The 17,500-nt window shown below is 41.3% G+C and overlaps 1 protein-coding gene across 1 annotated transcript in view; it reads right to left on the bottom strand.

Moving 5' to 3' along the window:
- LOC140357839 (oxysterol-binding protein-related protein 7-like) overlaps positions 1 to 17,500 on the bottom strand; it is a 50,766-nt gene that overhangs the window by 23,733 nt on the left and 9,533 nt on the right. The window contains exons 6-11 of the mRNA XM_072442358.1: positions 5,692 to 5,859; positions 5,293 to 5,431; positions 2,660 to 2,778; positions 2,496 to 2,585; positions 1,816 to 1,966; positions 333 to 466 (exon numbers count right to left, since the gene is read on the bottom strand). Of these exons, the coding sequence (XP_072298459.1) occupies positions 333 to 466; positions 1,816 to 1,966; positions 2,496 to 2,585; positions 2,660 to 2,778; positions 5,293 to 5,431; positions 5,692 to 5,859 (801 nt within the window). The remainder of the gene's footprint in view (positions 1 to 332; positions 467 to 1,815; positions 1,967 to 2,495; positions 2,586 to 2,659; positions 2,779 to 5,292; positions 5,432 to 5,691; positions 5,860 to 17,500) is intronic.

Below are 17,500 nucleotides of genomic sequence, written 5' to 3'. Positions count from 1 at the left end.
AGGATGGGCAGCTTTTGTGCAGTCAAAAACTGGGCCAGTCACTCAATCTTTCGTATTTTATCTGTTTGTAAGCAATAGAGTAGGGCTGCATCTAAAAAAATGTTTAGAGAAGGACTGAAAATTGAAAAACTAAAATTATAGACTAGTATGTAAATTGTTTCTATTGTATTATTGTATTGAGAATTACTTGATTGATTTTGAATAAGCCTGGGTAACAACCGCTGAAAAGCGTATGAAAAAAGTATAATTGTTGTAGTGGTGGTGGAAGCAGTAGCACTAGCAGCAGCAGTAGTAGTAGCAGCAGCAGTAGTAGTAGGTGTTTGCATGTGTACCTCTGACATGGTGCCGCAGAGCGTGGCCAGTTGATCGGAGGTGTTCTGTCTCAGATCCGGTCCAGTCCAGGCTTGTCGGAGCCTCTCTCGCTCCAGAGTCAGTACCTCATGCACCGAACGCAGAGACAAGTGCACTATAGACACAACACAGTTTAAACTGAATCCAAACAGTAGTGCAAGAGTAAGTTTAGAATGTCACCACTTATTACATACTCCAATGATGTTATTGTATTCCGTTATGTTAGGAAAGGCATCAGACATAAAGTGAAATGTTAAAGAAACTACTACATAACTGGTTTGTTGTGATCTTTCCAATTTTAATTCGTTCAGATATTTAAAATTTAAAGGCACAGTGTGTAGTCTATGGTCTTACTGGTTTAAAAAAGGAAATACAATCACAACCGAACCTGTGTTACAAGAGCCTTGACCTGTAAACAGACACATAATTGTTTCACAGGCTGTCCTAGCACTTATTAATGAACTGATGAGGTGCTGGGCTTGGGCAAATTTAAACCAACTGAATTTAGGCATAGGAATCTGCAACCCAAATGAGAGACTCACGCAAGTCTCATTCTGCTTTCTGATTGTATAATCATCTTAAGAATCAAAACACCAAATTACCACATAAGCAAATGCAGACATCATATCCAATGTTTATGCAATTAAGTAATATAAATAAATTATAAAATTGTTAGAAGCAAACGCTGTATATGATTTAAGATAAGATAAGATAAGATATTCCTTTATTGTCCACACATGGGGAAATTTCATGGACCATGTTTGCTTCATATCTGGGAACACAGATGTGTTACATTTATGAAATTTGAAATAAAACTCTCACAAACGGTTCCCTAGAAGATTTTCCTGGCTGTAAAAGATTCTTGTGTGTCAATGAAGTTCAATTTTCCTTGTGTCCTTCAGTACCTCTGCTTGCTCATGTTTTAGAAGTTAACGTTTTGTAGTTCAAGTATTGTGAGCTTTTAGTCAGGAACATCAGGAATTCAATTCAATACATTTTTGTAAAGCCCAAAATCACAAGAATATTTGTTTTGTAGAACTGAATAGAGTTAAAGCTTATCTACTGGCTGCAGAAGTCATTACAAAAGAACATTTAAACAAACATAGCTTGACATACTAATGTACAGTAAGCACACAGTTGTAATGAATGACTTGAATCAGAAATACTCAGAACAAGTCTAGTGATGACTGATGCTTAAAAACAGCACAGACAATCTGCGTTCAACCCGAGACAATCACAAAACTGGAAAATTGTGGTTTTTGAGGCTTAGCAAGAGGACTCACTAAACAAGATTCATCAAACAAGTGTCAATGAAGCTAAATACAACTCAAGCTATGTCAAGCCATCACATCAATATGTGTCTCAAAGAACCTCAAAACAAAGATTTTGACATGGACTAGGGTCCAGCTTTCTGGCCTTTCTGCAATGTCAGTTTCTGTGTTTACATGCTGTGTTTTGTCCTACCTCTCTGCGACGCGGCACAGATCTCTGTGTGCAGTTTCTGTGCCTCTGGAGAGCTGACCTGAGGCTTAGACAGCTGAGAGTACAGGTACCCGGGGAGGGATGGCGCAGAGTTAACCAGGCTGGTGGTGCTGCCCAAGGTGCCTGAGGGATACTGCACAGAACAGGAATAACACCACATTCAATACGTGGATAAAAAATTAAAGGTTCTGCAGGGCACTTCTAGAACATTGGTACAATACTTGAATGGAGTATAGAAGAGCTCAGTTTCCCTCAGTATTGTCAGTTTTGAGCCTTTCCAAATCCAATACCAAACAAACTTGTGCAGTTTCTTCAGTAGTGATTTGAGGAGAGTTTTGGATCACTCCATGGCTGAGTTAGGATACTTCATCCAGATTCAAATTAAATACCGTAATAAAAAAAGTAAATTTGTTGTAGTTGTTTTTCATCTTCCGTTTGTCTCACATTGGGTTTCCAAATATTAATGTCTATATTTATTTTCCTTTTTCTTGAAAACAATACTCAGTATAACAAATCATCAGAATGTCTCTGTAAATACATTGGTTGAGGTTCAGATATTGCAGAAACTGTGAATGAACCATAAAATTAACCACAAAAGGTACAAAAAACATTACTTTATGTATACATTTATGATTTCATATCAATAAATGTGTGAAATCTACCATCTCCCCCATGGCTTCCACTCGTGACAGAGTCCTGGAGTGGCCAAAACCTTTGCTGGTCTTCTTCTTAGGCTTCTCCAGCGTCAGGTTCTGGAGGTGGGGACAGAGATGGGCCCAATGCATTGAGAATAGTGTGAATCTAAAAGTTTTATATTCATCCATACCTGCATGCTGATCCGCAACTCCAGGTCAGTACTGGTAATGGGCAGACCTCCCTCAAGCCAGTGCAATCTCTGTATCAGCTGAGCCATCTCCGTCAGCTCAGTCTGACACCGCGCCAGCTCTGAGGGAAAAAAGGACCAAACATAATTGTTTTTACAAATACCTTAAGTATAACTTGGGTTAGTTTTTTGTTTTGTTCTAAAACATGAGATGTCAAAGTAAAGATTCTCAAGACCATGTTTAAAGGCCATTTCACAATAAAATAATGCATAATATTTGTCCACCGGTGCGTTTTGAAACATGGTCGGCTTTAGGACCGCGCAGCATGAAAACTAAGTGACGTAGACGGCTACCGTCGACGTCATGCGGAAGCGGAGACCTGACGCTACGTCTGAGTAATTGTTTTGTATAAATCCACCGAATAAAACCGAAGTTATGATCATTTCAATTCCATTAAAAATGTGCGGAAAAATATGCGCTCTTTTCTGCGCGCGTTGCATTTATTATAATAACTTTGTCGTCTTTTGTGATAAAAAGGAACTGAAAAAAAACGTTAGCTTGTGCTAACCCGGATGTTTCTGGATGCACACGAGTATGTAAACATTCAGTCACATGACAATTAGTCAAAGAGAAAGAACGAACGAGAGGAATCATGCTGTTTTTGAATAGTTTTGAAGAGTTTTAGTATTTCAAGTATTTTATTGTCAGTAGAATAGTTGTTGTGAAGCAAAATGAGGCACACACTTCATGTTGATCAAGTTTAGACCTGGTTTAGACCTGGTTTAGTCCTGGTTTAGACCTGGTTTAGTCCTGGTTTAAACCTGGTTTAGACCTGGTTTAGTTCTGGTTTAGTCCTGGTTTAGAGTTCCTTCTGAACATCACTCCATGGAAGTGCAAGGCCTGTGGTGTGGCTCTCTGTGTCATTTTGGACAGAAACTGTTGTGGATTTACCTACTTTTTATTGTAAATAGTGGTTTATTGCTTGTATATATCACAAGAATACTTTTATATGTTCATATTTGCACCTTGTGGTTCAGTTTGAACCCTTTTAAATGCTTGGTTGAGCATGTTTGAGGGTTAAAAAACATAATTTTTCTAGACAGACTTTTTCAGTGTGTTTTCAGTGTGTGTTAAGGTCCAGTATGTTGAAATAGTATGTCAAATTGAAAAACTAACAAACAGATCATATAGGTGAGATTGTGCTGAAAAAAAAAGATACCCAACATTGGTCTGGTAAACATTTCTTAATGTAGTATATCAGGACAAAATTGAAGGTACCCAAAAACAGCCAAAAAAGCTCCGGACCCCGAAGGGTTAAATTAATTCAAATTACAAATTTTAGACTTTTAATCAAATTAAAAAAATTAAAATCAGTATAGTGTATTTTTATTTACTTAAATGTGCTGCAACTGTAAATGTACCTCTTTCTCGATGTGGATTATGTGGTTATTATTTTGCAAAGAATATTCCACAGTACGGCATTCATTCAGCATTTGCAGTTACCGATACATCTGTTTTTAAGGCAGAACAAAGTAAATCTGGCGATAGTGCTCCCCTGCAGCTCCCTTTTGAAAATACAAAAAGTAGACGCAAACTTTCATTTTGTTTTTCTTTCTTTTTTTATCATAATAAGATAAAGTATAATCAGGCCAGGGTTTCTCGCCAAGTTGTTTTCAGATCGAAAGTCAGCAAACGTTGCAAGGCTGGTTTACGCCCAGAGACAGCAGGGGTCGATGACGAACACTTCAAACACCCCAAAAAAGGCATATTTAACCATCACAGGGACTTGCAAATATGTTCAATTAACGTGAAAATGTTACTTAAATGTGCTTTAAGGCAAAGAAACTCTTTTAAAAACCTGGATTCTTATTGAGTACCACATTTGCGTTCCTCTCTTTGCTCTAAAGAGCTCAAAAGTTATGTCTTGCAAAACAAATACTCTCCCGCACTGTTAAAGATTTCTCACTGCGACACACAATGATGCATGGCCAGCAGCTCATGGGCTTGGGTCGGGCCAAGATAGGATCATTTCACAGCGGGACGAGTTGGGCAAGTTCATAAAAGGCAGACCAGTTCTGCATTTAGGCGTGTCTTACTTAATTTCCTCATCAGACTTTTTTCTTCGTGAATATGAGTCGGATTGCACATCATTTCGCAGCTTAACATACAGAACGAACATGTCTGTGCTGTCCCCACTGTCCGCCTCCCTGGGTCTGCCTCCACGTCTGATCTGCTCTTCCTGTGCAGGGCTCCTGCGTGTTCGACGCGATGAAGCAAAGCCCTAGTTCATTTGTAACTATTTCTTAAAATCTGCTCCTTTCTAACACAGGAAGGCTGCACAGCTCGTTCCCTGTGAATGAGGGGCCGGAGTAGATGGTGCTTGGGACCGGAGTCCACCTATTAGTGAGCTGGGGTGTATGAGGTCATCTTCTAAGCAGATCTGACCTGTATCCTGGCCAGATGGCGTCATCTGCTTGTCTCCATGGAAACAGATAAGTTGTCAAGTAGTATGCCAAGTTACACAGTGCACCTTTAATAGATCTCCTGTGACGTTTACACAGGTGGCTATAGATCAGTTCCTATTTGGTGTTGTACTTGTATGTAGGAGCTTTTGTGTGAGCATTATTATTTGTACCGTTGGAAGTAGCATCAATGTCTTGGGTCTGCTGGAGCCAGGCAGACACTTTGTTATTGACTCCAGGGTTAGGCGCCATTCTTGGGGTTGGGCTGGTCTCAGTCTGGTACACGGATGCAGAGCTGGCATAGAGCGGAGGCTGGGAAGAATCAAACAAGAAGTCACCACTTCTGTCTCAGTACTGACCACAATTTATTTTTAGGAAATAAATTATTACTAGAATTAAAACATAACTGAATAACACTTTGAATGGCATTTTTTATGAATTGTGCTTTATAAAATCTCCTGCATTTAATCAAGTACAGGCATTTTGTCCCTTAAAAAAACTTGCTGTAAACTCGCCCTTGTACATTTCTACACAGCTTATCAATTCAGTCCTACGTGTCCACCCACCCTCACCGTGGAGCGCTGGGGCTGCGACAGACTGGACATGGGGGGCAGGGAGCTCTGACCAATGGACAGAGCATGCAGGACCCCACGGTGCACGCTCATGGCCTCGTTCTTCTTGAAGATACGGTGGGCACACAGCTTGGTCAGCCAGATGTAGAAAATGTCGTTGCTCTTGGCCTGCACGAGAAAATGGAGAAGCAGTTACATGAGAGATCAGAGTAAGAAGAAGTGTTGCCTGTTTTAAAATAAACAGGGATTTCATGCTGGATTTTTAGACTGCACGAAATCCCTGTTTAGTTTAACAGTTTTTGTCTTAACGTTAAGACTTAACTTTAAGACAAAAACTGGTCCATCCTAAGGACAAGATGTCTTCTCAAAAACAGCAATGTAGCGTCTTCTATCCAATGCAGTGAGGAATGTTGAGAAGAGCAGTATATAGATGAAACTAAACAGCCACTGCACAAAAGGCAGTGGCTATTCATCAATCAATACAGAAGGCAAACAATCTACCAGTAGTGTAGCCCTAGCCATTCAGATGCTAATCAGGTACTTATCAGTGATGATAGAAATCTTATTGTTAGCTGGCTGCTGCTCTATGGCCATTGCAGGGATGTAAGGGTAACAAAAAATACTAGTTTCAGGTGCAACTGTAAAGAAGGTGGGCAGGGCTGACTTAGCGCTCACTCAGATAGAATAAATACTTGAGTTCTCAGGCCAAATCCGTTGTTGTGATTTTGGGTGGTACAAAAATAAATTGAATTGAATCCGTAGATTGAGAATGACTTTTGGATGAGAGTTGAAACCTCTTGTGAAATGTCCTGAATGAATGAGGGTTACAGAGACTTCTCATTTCTCTCTCCTATTATTAATACAAGCACAGTGTGTTCTTTAATCAAAGCTAAAGGAAGTCCTAAGAAATATTATATACACATAATGTATGTAACTGTCCCAACCTAAAGTATATTTTTCACCATTCAAATTTTAGTTTTATAAGGAAATAAAGCTGTAAGACTGCGAGGCATCAAACTGCTGCATGTTCAAAGTTTCAAAGAAGGATTGTAATAATTATACATTTTGACCTGGAAGTTCAGAGCTTGTCCTGGAGCATAAATGACAGACGAGCTCTTTCTGGTTTATGACACATAGCAGGACACCCTTAGGATTTGTGGATATTGATCAAATTATTGTCATGTCTGTGTCCTATTTATCATGAGTCACGGCAATCTTGCTGCATATGGGTCACAACGAACTATTCTGTGTATTTTAACTATTCTGTGTATTTTCTGATTATCTGTGGACTAGTCTAAACAATCTTAAAGTGGACGTCATAGCGAAGGTCAGGCCATTTTTATCAAACCCAAGCAACAGCTTTATAAAACACAGCAAAATCTTGTGAAGAGTCGAATCTCAGCTGCAAGACGAACAACACGCTACTGTTTTGCCTGTTTTTCCATGTTTTCATCAAATAAAGAACTTGAGAACGATCTTCGCCTCTCGCAGTCTGTATAGACTAAACTTCGACAGAATTGGTGGAGGATGCGGGTCTCTCATCGTGCTTGGAAAGGAAACATCTGAATTTAGCTCTAAACGATTCCCTTCTGGATGTCGGCTGACAAGTTGGACTGATTTAAAGAAGAGTTGGACTCCAAAACACGTTGGACGTGTAAAAGTAAGTACAATCAGTTGGACTGATTTAAAAGGGAGTTGGACTCCGGAAAAAATAAATACAAATAAAACGTGGGACATGTAGGTAACTAAAGGGAACTAAGAAAGCTATTACTTGACTTAAAGCATTCTACTGACAAGATTAACTACCCTCTGTGGCTAGGTGGAATTTTAATTTATTTAGTTAATTTCATTTTTTCATTTTAATTTAATTTATTTTTTTATTCAATTTTTTATTTTAAATCTTTAATTTTAAAATTAAATTGTAATATAATTTTTTCCCTAAACGTATTTCATTTCATTATTATTCTTATAATTATTGTTCGAATTATAATAATAATAGTAAATATAGCCGCAAGCGGCAATGATCGGCCCTCGCCACGCCGCCGCCACGCCGCAAGAGGGGGCGCTAACGCGCCCCAATTGTCCTTTTATTACGCCTACTGCTGAATCTGTGACGCTGTCACATCTTCTCCCCTTTGTTTTACCATCAAAAAGCAATTTTATTTTGAATTCTTGGCAAAATGTGCGGCTTTGCCGCACAGACACCGTGACTCTTTGAATAAAAATGTGGATAACTTTTGATGGTCCACCCCTGAAGATGAGTCTTACCAAATTTCAGGTTAATAGGGCTGACGCCCTAAGAGGAGTTTGTGAAAGTCTAAAGTGTAAACATGTTCTGGCGATTTCCCCATTGGAATAACATGGAAGGTTTCGGTCATCGTTACGGCAAAGCCATAACAATTATGACATGGGTCTCATTGACTTTTTTGATGGGGATGCCAAAATTGAGTTGTGTGTCAAATTTCATATAATTTCGCAAAACTAAATATTTAACCTCCATATAAAATCTGTAGGGGGCGCTGTGGCTCCAAATTAATTTATTTCACTTCAAGTAGGTTTAGGGCAAAGAGTTTAACAACTGATTCTAATTTGGCGCAATTCGGACTTTATCTGCGCAAACGGCAGAAATGTTAAATTTGGGAGATTTCTGAAATTCTTGCTACAGTTTGCGGCTTCGCCGCACAGAGACCGTGAGAGGTATCAATGTAATTTGGATAACTTTTGATGTCCTACTCCTCAGTAGCATCTTCACCAAATTTCAGCTTTTTAGGGCCAACTCCCTGGGAGGAGTTCGTAAAAGTACGACGTTTGGAAAAACTCCGAAGTCATGTTTAGCCATTTTTGAAGCAATATGGCCGACATTTGGTTGGGCGGACGGCGTTGCCGTAATAATATTTTTTACTTCTCTTGTCACCATCTACCTCTGCGCCAAATTTCATGATTCTACAATCAGATTTTTTTTGGGTCATTTCCCATCTCTCAATGCATTTTTGGTACATTTGGGGGCGCTGACGCGCCAATTTTTTTTATTTTAGAAAAGGGAAATAGCCAGAATGTAGAGAGGCACGATTTTTAGAGGTGTGCACATTTTTGTGACTTTTCGTCAATGTTCACTGGGTGAAAAATAGGGGGGTTGGTCCCGAGAAGAAGAAAGAAAGAATATTAAAGCCGCAAGCGGCATCCAACGGCCCTCGCGGGCCGCCGGCCTTCCGACTCTTCGCTTTCGACTTGATAAAGATGGCGCCCTTATTGTGTTGAATTAAAAAAGAACTTGACAGACGGAGACACATTGGACATGGCCAATCCAGTGCAAATCAACACAAGTGTCAGTCAAATTTGCTGCGCCGCCGCACAGAGACCGTAGCACTTAGAATATAAATATGGATAACTTTTGATGCCCCGCTTGTGTAGATGATATTTCCCAAAGTAAAGCTTGATCGAGCTATTGCCCACGGAGGAGTTTGTTAAAGTGTGAAGCATAAATTTGAACATTTCATAGATTTAGCGTTTTTCCCATTTGTGACAGTATATTTGCAGCTCCACGGCACAGAGACCGTAGCACTTAGAATCAAAATATGACTAACTTTTGATGCTTCCTTTGTGTAGATGATTTCCCCCAAATATGAGCTTGATCGGGCAATCGCCCTAGGAGGAGTTTGTTAAAGTGTGAAGCGTAAAAATGTGGTCATTTTAGAGATTTCGCTGTTTTCCCATTTCTGACATATATTTGCGGGTCCGCCACACAGAGACCGTAGCACTTAGAATAAAAATATGGATAGCTTTTGATGCCCCGCTTGTATAGATGATTTTCCCTAAATATGAGTTTGATCGGACAATCGCCCTAGGAGGAGTTTGTTAAAGTGTGAAGCGTAAAAATGTGGTGATTTGAGGGATTTCGCGATTTTCCCATAAGGATAACATGGAATATTTCTGTCATGGCTACGGTTACGCCGTACAAAATATGACTTTGTCTCTCATACTTTTATGATCAGGATGGCAAATTAGAATTTTGTGCAAAATATCATGTCATTTGGAAAAACTCTATTGTTTATAGGCCACTCTGAAGGCCAAATAGTCAGAATTCTGGGAAACGTTTGAGGCTCCGTCGCACAGAGACCTTAAAAGCTATCCTTAAAATTTGGATAACTTTAGATGCCCCACTTGTCTAGAGGACGTACACCAATTTTGAGGTCGGTGGGCAAAACGCACTAGGAGGAGTTCGTCAAAGTTTGAAACAGAAAAATGTGGATATTCGAGAGATTTAGCGGTTTTCCCATAGGGATAACATGGGAGATTTATGTCATCGCTACGACTACGCCGTAAAAATTAAGGCATTTGTCTGATTGGCTTTTTTGATCGAGACGCCAAAATAGAATTTTGGGTAAAGTTTAGAAAATTTTGATAAAACTAATTTTTGACCTTCAATGTTAATTTAAAGGTCACTCTATAGGGGGCGCTATCGTGCCCATTTCAATTTTGTCAGCCTAAACTGGTCCAAACTAGAAAGTTTAACAACTGATTCAAATTTGGTCCTAATCGGACTGGTTTTGATCAAATGGGAGCAATTTTTAGATCTGCAATATTCCAAAATAAGTTGTCCAACTTTGCGGCTGCGCCGCACACAGACCGTAAAAGGTATCTCAAAAAATTGGATAACTTTAGATGCCCCACTTGTCCAGAGGACGTACGCTGATTTTGAAGTTGGTGGGCAAAACGCCCTAGGAGGAGTTCGTCAAAGTTTGACGTGAACAAAATGGCTAACACAGCGTGTTTTCATTTTCAAAGGAAGATGGCGGCCATAGGGTAAGTCTGGGGGCGTGGCTACAAAGATTTTTTTTGTTTGTCCTCACGAGAGGAATGCGTGTCCCGAATTTCGTAGCCTTACGTCAAAGTTGACCTCGGGGCGTCTCCCATAGGCGCAATGTATTTTGACTTTTGTCGGTGGCGCTGTCGCGCCATTTTTTAACGAAAAAAAAAAAGGCCCAGAAAAAATTAAATTTTTCGCCGATTCTGAATTTTGGGCAAAGTTTGGTGAGTTTTTGAGCATGTTCAGGGGGTCAAATTAGAGTTCAAAGCGATGAAGAACAAGAAAAATAATAATAATTAAAGCCGCAAGCGGCATCCAACGGCCCTCGCGGGCCGCCGGCCTTCCGACTCTGCGCTTTCGACTTGATAAAGATGGCGCCCTTATTGTGTCTTGAATAAAAAAAGAACTTGACAGACGGCGACACATTGGACATGGCCAATCCAGTGCAAATGAACACAAGTGTCAGTCAAATTTGCTGCGCCGCCGCACAGAGACCGTAGCACTTGGAATAAAAATATGGATACCTTTTGATGCCCCGCTTGTGTAGATGATTTTTCCCAAAGTAAAGCTTGATCGAGCTATTGCCCACGGAGGAGTTTGTTAAAGTGTGAAGCGTAAATGTGAACATTTCAAGGATTTGGCGTTTTTCCCATTTGTGACAGTATATTTGCAGCTCCACGGCACAGAGACCGTACCACTTAAAATCAAAATATGGATAACTTTTGATGCCCCGTTTGTGTAGATGATTTTCCCCAAATATGAGCTTGATCGGGCAATCGCCCTAGGAGGAGTTCGTTAAAGTGTGAAGCGTAAAAATGTGGTGATTTTAGAGATTTCGCTGTTTTCCCATTTCTGACATATATTTGCGGGTCCGCCACACAGAGACCGTACCACTTAAAATCAAAATATGGATAACTTTTGATGCCCCGTTTGTGTAGATGATTTTCCCCAAATATGAGCTTGATCGGGCAATCGCCCTAGGAGGAGTTCGTTAAAGTGTGAAGCGTAAAAATGTGGTGATTTTAGAGATTTCGCTGTTTTCCCATTTCTGACATATATTTGCGGGTCCGCCACACAGAGACCGTACCACTTAAAATCAAAATATGGATAACTTTTGATGCCCCGTTTGTGTAGATGATTTTCCCCAAATATGAGCTTGATCGGGCAATCGCCCTAGGAGGAGTTCGTTAAAGTGTGAAGCGTAAAAATGTGGTGATTTTAGAGATTTCGCTGTTTTCCCATTTCTGACATATATTTGCGGGTCCGCCACACAGAGACCGTAGCACTTAGAATCAAAATATGGGTAAGTTTTGATGCAAAGCTTGTGTAGATGATATTCTCCAAATATGAACTTGATCGGACAATCGCCCTAGGAGGAGTTCGTTAAAGTGTGAAGCGTAAAAATGTGGTGATTTGAGCGATTCTACGATTTTCCCATAAGGATAACATGGGATGTTTCTGTCAACGCTACGGTTACGCCGTACAAAATATGACTTTGGCTCTCATACTTTTATGATCAGGATGGCAAATTAGAATTTTGTTCAAAATATCATGTCATTTGGAAAAACTCTATTGTTTATAGGCCACTCTGAAGGCCAAATAGTCAGAATTCTGGGAAACGTTTGCGGCTCCGTCGCACAAAGACCGTAAAAGTTATCCTTAAAATTTGGATAACTTTAGATACACCACTTGTCTAGAGGACGTACACCGATTTTGAGGTTGGTGGGCAAAACGCACTAGGAGGACTTCGTTAAAGTGTAAAACATAAAAATGTGGTAATTTGAGAGATTTTGTGGTTTTCCCATAGGGATAACATGGGAGGTTTCTGTCATCGCTACGACTACGGCGTAAAAATTTAGGCATTTTTGTGATTGGCTTTTGTGATCGGGACGGCAAAATAGAATTTTGGGTAAAGTTTAGACAATTTTGGTAAAACTAATTTTTGACCTTCAATGTTAATTTAAAGGTCACTCTGTAGGGGGCGCTATCACTGCCATTTCAATTTTGTCAGCCTAAACTGGTCCAAACTAGAAAGTTTAACAACTGATTCAAATTTGGTCCTAATCGGACTGGTTTTGATCAAATGGGAGCAATTTTTAGACCTACAATATTCCAAAATAAGTTGTCCAACTTTGCGGCTGCGCCGCACACAGACCGTAAAAGGTATCTCAAAAAATTGAATAACTTTAGATGCCCCACTTGTCCAGAGGACGTACGCCGATTTTGAAGTCGGTGGGCAAAACGCCCTAGGAGGAGTTCGTCAAAGTTTGACGTAAACAAAATGGCTAACTCAGCTTGTTTTCATTTTCAAAGGAAGATGGCGGCCATAGGGTAAGTTTGGGGGCGTGGCCACAATGTTTTTTTTTGTTTATCCTCACGAGAGGAATGCGTGTCCCGAATTTCGTAGCTTTACGCCAAAGTTGACCTCGGGGCGTCTCCCATAGGCGCAATGTATTTTGACTTTTGTCGGTGGCGCTGTCGCGCCATTTTTTAACGAAAAAAAAAATGGCCCAGAAAAAATAAAAATTTTCACCGATTCTGAATTTTGGGCAAAGTTTGGTGAGTTTTTGAGCATGTTCAGGGGGTCAAATTAGAGATCAAAGCGCTGAAGAAGAACAAGAAAAATAATAATAATAATAATAATAATAATAATAATAATAATATTTTTAGCAAAAACAATATAGCCGTTTTTACTATAACAACAAATGATACATCGTTTGAAAGCTCTAAGCCTTCCCGATGCCGCCATGGGGTGGAATTATCATTACGAGCGCTTACGCGCTCGTCACTCCCTATTCCGTCGGGATGCCCCGCCCACTCCCCATAGACTTCCATTGATTTGAGCAGATACAAGCATGGCCCATGCCTGCGGCATGGATTCTCGCATACGGGACGATGCCAGGAGGGTTTTTGGAGGAATGCAGCGCTTCGCGCTGCTGTTGTCAACAATTAGTGAATGGGCTACGCCCATTCACTAATTGTTGACTATTTCTGTCATAGCAGGAGTAAGTATGCATGATCCATGCCTTCGGCATGGGCTAGTTCACTGTACTTGCCAGGGGCGACGGGGTACCAAACATGCGGGCTGCGCCCGCATGTTTGGTCAGACAGTTGCAACGCTGCCTTCGGCAGCGTTGCGGGAGCAATAGGCCCTCCCCCTGCTGGGGCTCGGGCCTAATAATATTTTTAGCAAAAACAATATAGCCGTTTCCACTATAACAACAAATTATACATCGTTTGAAAGCTCTAAGCCTTCCCGATGCCGTCATGGGGTGGAATCATCATTACGAGCGCTTACGCGCTCGTCACTCCCTATTCCGTCGGGATGCCCCGCCCACTCCCCATAGACTTCCATTGATTTGAGCAGATACAAGCATGACCCATGCCTGCGGCATGGATTTTCGCGTACGGGACGATGCCAGGAGGGTTTTTGGAGGAATGCAGCGCTTCGCGCTGCTGTTGTCAACAATGAGTGAATGGGCTACGCCCATTCACTCATTGTTGACTATTTCTGTCATAGCAGGAGTAAGTATGCATGATCCATGCCTTCGGCATGGGCTAGTTCACTGTACTTGCCAGGGGCGACGGGGTACCAAACATGCGGGCTGCGCCCGCATGTTTGGTCAGACAGTTGCAACGCTGCCTTCGGCAGCGTTGCGGGAGCAATAGGCCCTCCGCCCTGCTGGGGCTCGGGCCTAAATATTCCGATACGAAAACAATGTTTCCCATTTTCCAAATATCATAAACTATACATTTTCGGTCCCTGGTCACTGACGGGTACTTTCGTTAATTTTGAGTGGGCTCCGCCCACTTTGTGTTTTTGGCCCTCTATACAGTAATAATGTTCATTTTTTGCATTACATGCTTATATGCACGGAACATGCAAGAGATGGGGAACGTATTCGTGAGGTACTTCGCGCAAATGAGTGCTTTATATGACGACCGCGAAGCGGTCGTCATCTCAATGTAAAGTGCTCGTTTAGTGCGCACTTTTGCACGGGCTTTGCCCGTTCACAACGGTAATGTTCCATTTTACTACTACTAATTAGTATGCACGGGGCGTGCGTGAGTGAAGGAGTGCGTTAGTTAGTGTTTGGAAGTGAGCGAGCGCTTCACGCTCAATTTCGTGCGCACTATGTGCGCACTTTCGCAGCCGTGCTTTGCACGGCCTTACGAGATTAATAGGCCTCTCGCCAGCTTGTGGCGCTCGGGCCTAATTATTATTTTTATTTGTATTGTTTTGTTTGTTTTTGAAATACCACTGACTGCCACACTTTTTTATTATCAAATAATAATAATCAAACATTTTGAATTAAGATACAGATAAATTAAATAAAATGGACCTTATTCCAGTCAAAATGAATACATTTTTGAAGGATCTTGAAAACACAATCCGTGCAAATGAACAAAAACCAAAGGAAGCAAAAAAGCAACCTCTTCCAAAAATATGCTGAGAAAAAATGTATTAATCACAGTGATGAAGCTGTGGCTCCTCCCACAGAACAACAATGGAATTGTATTCATGAATATCATCAATCTAAGGTCCTGCATTACAAAACACATCAAATTTGGACAGTGAAAGGAAAAACTGTTGACAAAAAGAAACTGAAAGAACATGAAGAAAAATTATCATTTTCAGTGAAACTACATAAAATGGCAAAAGACATTTTAATCAGAAGAGAGAGACTATTTTTGGCCAATATTCAGGTGAAACCAGAAGAGCATCAAACAATCAGAAAAAACAAAATGAAACAGAAAAACAGAAGCGATAAGAGCATCTCTTTTGGAGCGAATAACAAAGATGAAGACTCTAGAACAGATGAGGAGAGCGAGCAGACTGGGGTACAAGGTCGACGTCACAGCTATAGCGCCCCCCCACCTCTGGCCAAAGGAGAACTGCAGTGCCCCTCCTCTGAAAACAAACATCATAGCGCATATGCACAACTGGCGAAAGAACTGAAGAAAATTATGACAGAAAAGGAACTAGAAAAACCAGCTCCCCACACTTCTACTCTAGCGGCTCCTCCCCTGCAGTGCTCATTCATGGATTCATCTATGATAAGAGATACAACCAGAACCATACCACTGCTGCCAACAAAACATTCTGTAGTCTCGGGTACTCTGACTATGGTCCCGTCAGAACCCACTCAAGAACAAAGACAGATGCAGGATTTGAAGGAACAGGTGTTAGCTCTGACAACATTGGTTTCCAGCCAAAATCACATCTCCAAATTCATGCTCGAGCAAACAGTGGCTCAAAAAGAACAACTTGCCACCAATGCATGGTCACCACCTGGGTTGGCTTCGGACACAGATGAAGAAAGAAGATTACAACGACTACTGGAAGGAAAGGAACGGGAAGTGGCGGCTGAGCTACGCAGGAAACAAGAAAAACAGCTTGGACGAAAGGGGGAACCAGTCACAGTCCTAGGAACTGGGCTAATAGAAGCTAAAAGTAAGCAGCAAGAAACTCCACAGCAGAAACTCCACATTCAAAGAGGAGTGGAACAACAGAAGAAAACAGGTTCAGACTCATTTATGTCAACACCAAATCAATATGTGGCGGGAGCATTCACAGGAATGGTGGCTGAGCATGGATACGATGACGCTTTCCTGAGTGGAGAACTTCACCCGCTCCCTGTACACAAGGGTACCAAGGAAGAAGATGATGAGGTTTCTAGCACTGAAGAGGCTCCTCCTCTCATTGCACCTCTCCGAATGACTGCAAGTAACCAAAAAGTGTACCAACCATTCGCACTGAAAGATCTAGAAGGGCTGATGTTAAAATTGCCCGAACTGACACAAGATGCACCGGCCTTCCTCAGAGCATTGACCACAAATACTGCAGGAGAAACACTTCGCTGGGGAGATGTGTCTGCAATTCTTATAAGAGCAACAGATGAGAATACGGCGGCCAGGATCCGTTCTGAAGTATGGGTTAACCCTAACCCAAACAGATTCATGCTCCAGTTAGAGCATCCACATCATTTGCCACCATAAAGCCTCAGTTAACACAGGTACTTAAAGGAATGTATCCCACCTGTCTTCCTGACGCACTGTTGGCTCTGGAAATGAAAAATGATGAAGACTACTTTACATATAAGCAAAGAGCTAAAGCACAGTTCCATGATGCAACTGGAGAGCCCATACAACCTGGTACTGGCAACACTCTCATGTTCTTTTCTACTCTGGTGAAAGGACTACCTAAATGTGTCCAGGATCAGTTGGTTGATGTTGTTGGTCTTTCCTCAAAGACAGAAAAAGAGTTTGATGCCAACTGCCAACATCACGTTGCTAAGTACCTGAAGGAAAAAAAAGGACGGAATGAGGATATGGAAAAAATGAAAATGGCAAAGATCAAATTACAACTCAAAAAGCTCCAAGAAGAGGTGAATGATAAAAAGAAGGAAAATAAGTCTGCCAAGGTAATGACTGCGGCAACAGAAGATAATCCAGTGTCAGACAGTGCCCAACAGATTGCTATGGCGGTTAAAATGGTCATGGGACAAGTACAACCCATTATGGCACAACCACAGGCAGTCCCATCCGCCACAGGACCAAAGAACAACACACCTGCTTCAGAAATCATCTACAATCAAGGACGTGAACTTAACACATTCTCTCGTGGAAGAGGCCGTGGGGCAGGAGCAGGAAGAGGACAAAACAGGTTCAACGTGACTCCTGATCAGTGCTTAAACTGCTTTGGAACTGGACATTGGGTTCGAGACTGCCCCATAGGGCAAACACAAAGAGGTCAACGCCAAATGGCCCCAAACCAACCTGGCCAATTTCAAAGACCTCAAATGATGAATATGAGCCCACCCATGTCAAGCCAGAATCATCTACCACCACCCTTGCCCCTTGTGGTCTCCCTGGTTATACCACATCTTTGGGCCTTGGGGTGGCACTGTTTCTGTTTTTCACCATTATTGTTATTGCCTGTGTATTGATTATGATTGGATGCTATGCTGTCTTAGATCACTTATAGAACGCTTGATTGCA

This window comes from Eucyclogobius newberryi, unplaced genomic scaffold, assembly GCF_026437365.1.
Source record: "Eucyclogobius newberryi isolate DKJ021-1_F unplaced genomic scaffold, fEucNew1.0.hap1 SCAF_13, whole genome shotgun sequence".
NCBI classification, from domain to species: Eukaryota; Metazoa; Chordata; class Actinopteri; order Gobiiformes; family Gobiidae; genus Eucyclogobius; species Eucyclogobius newberryi.
This window is presented reverse-complemented; position numbering and strand designations above follow the sequence as displayed.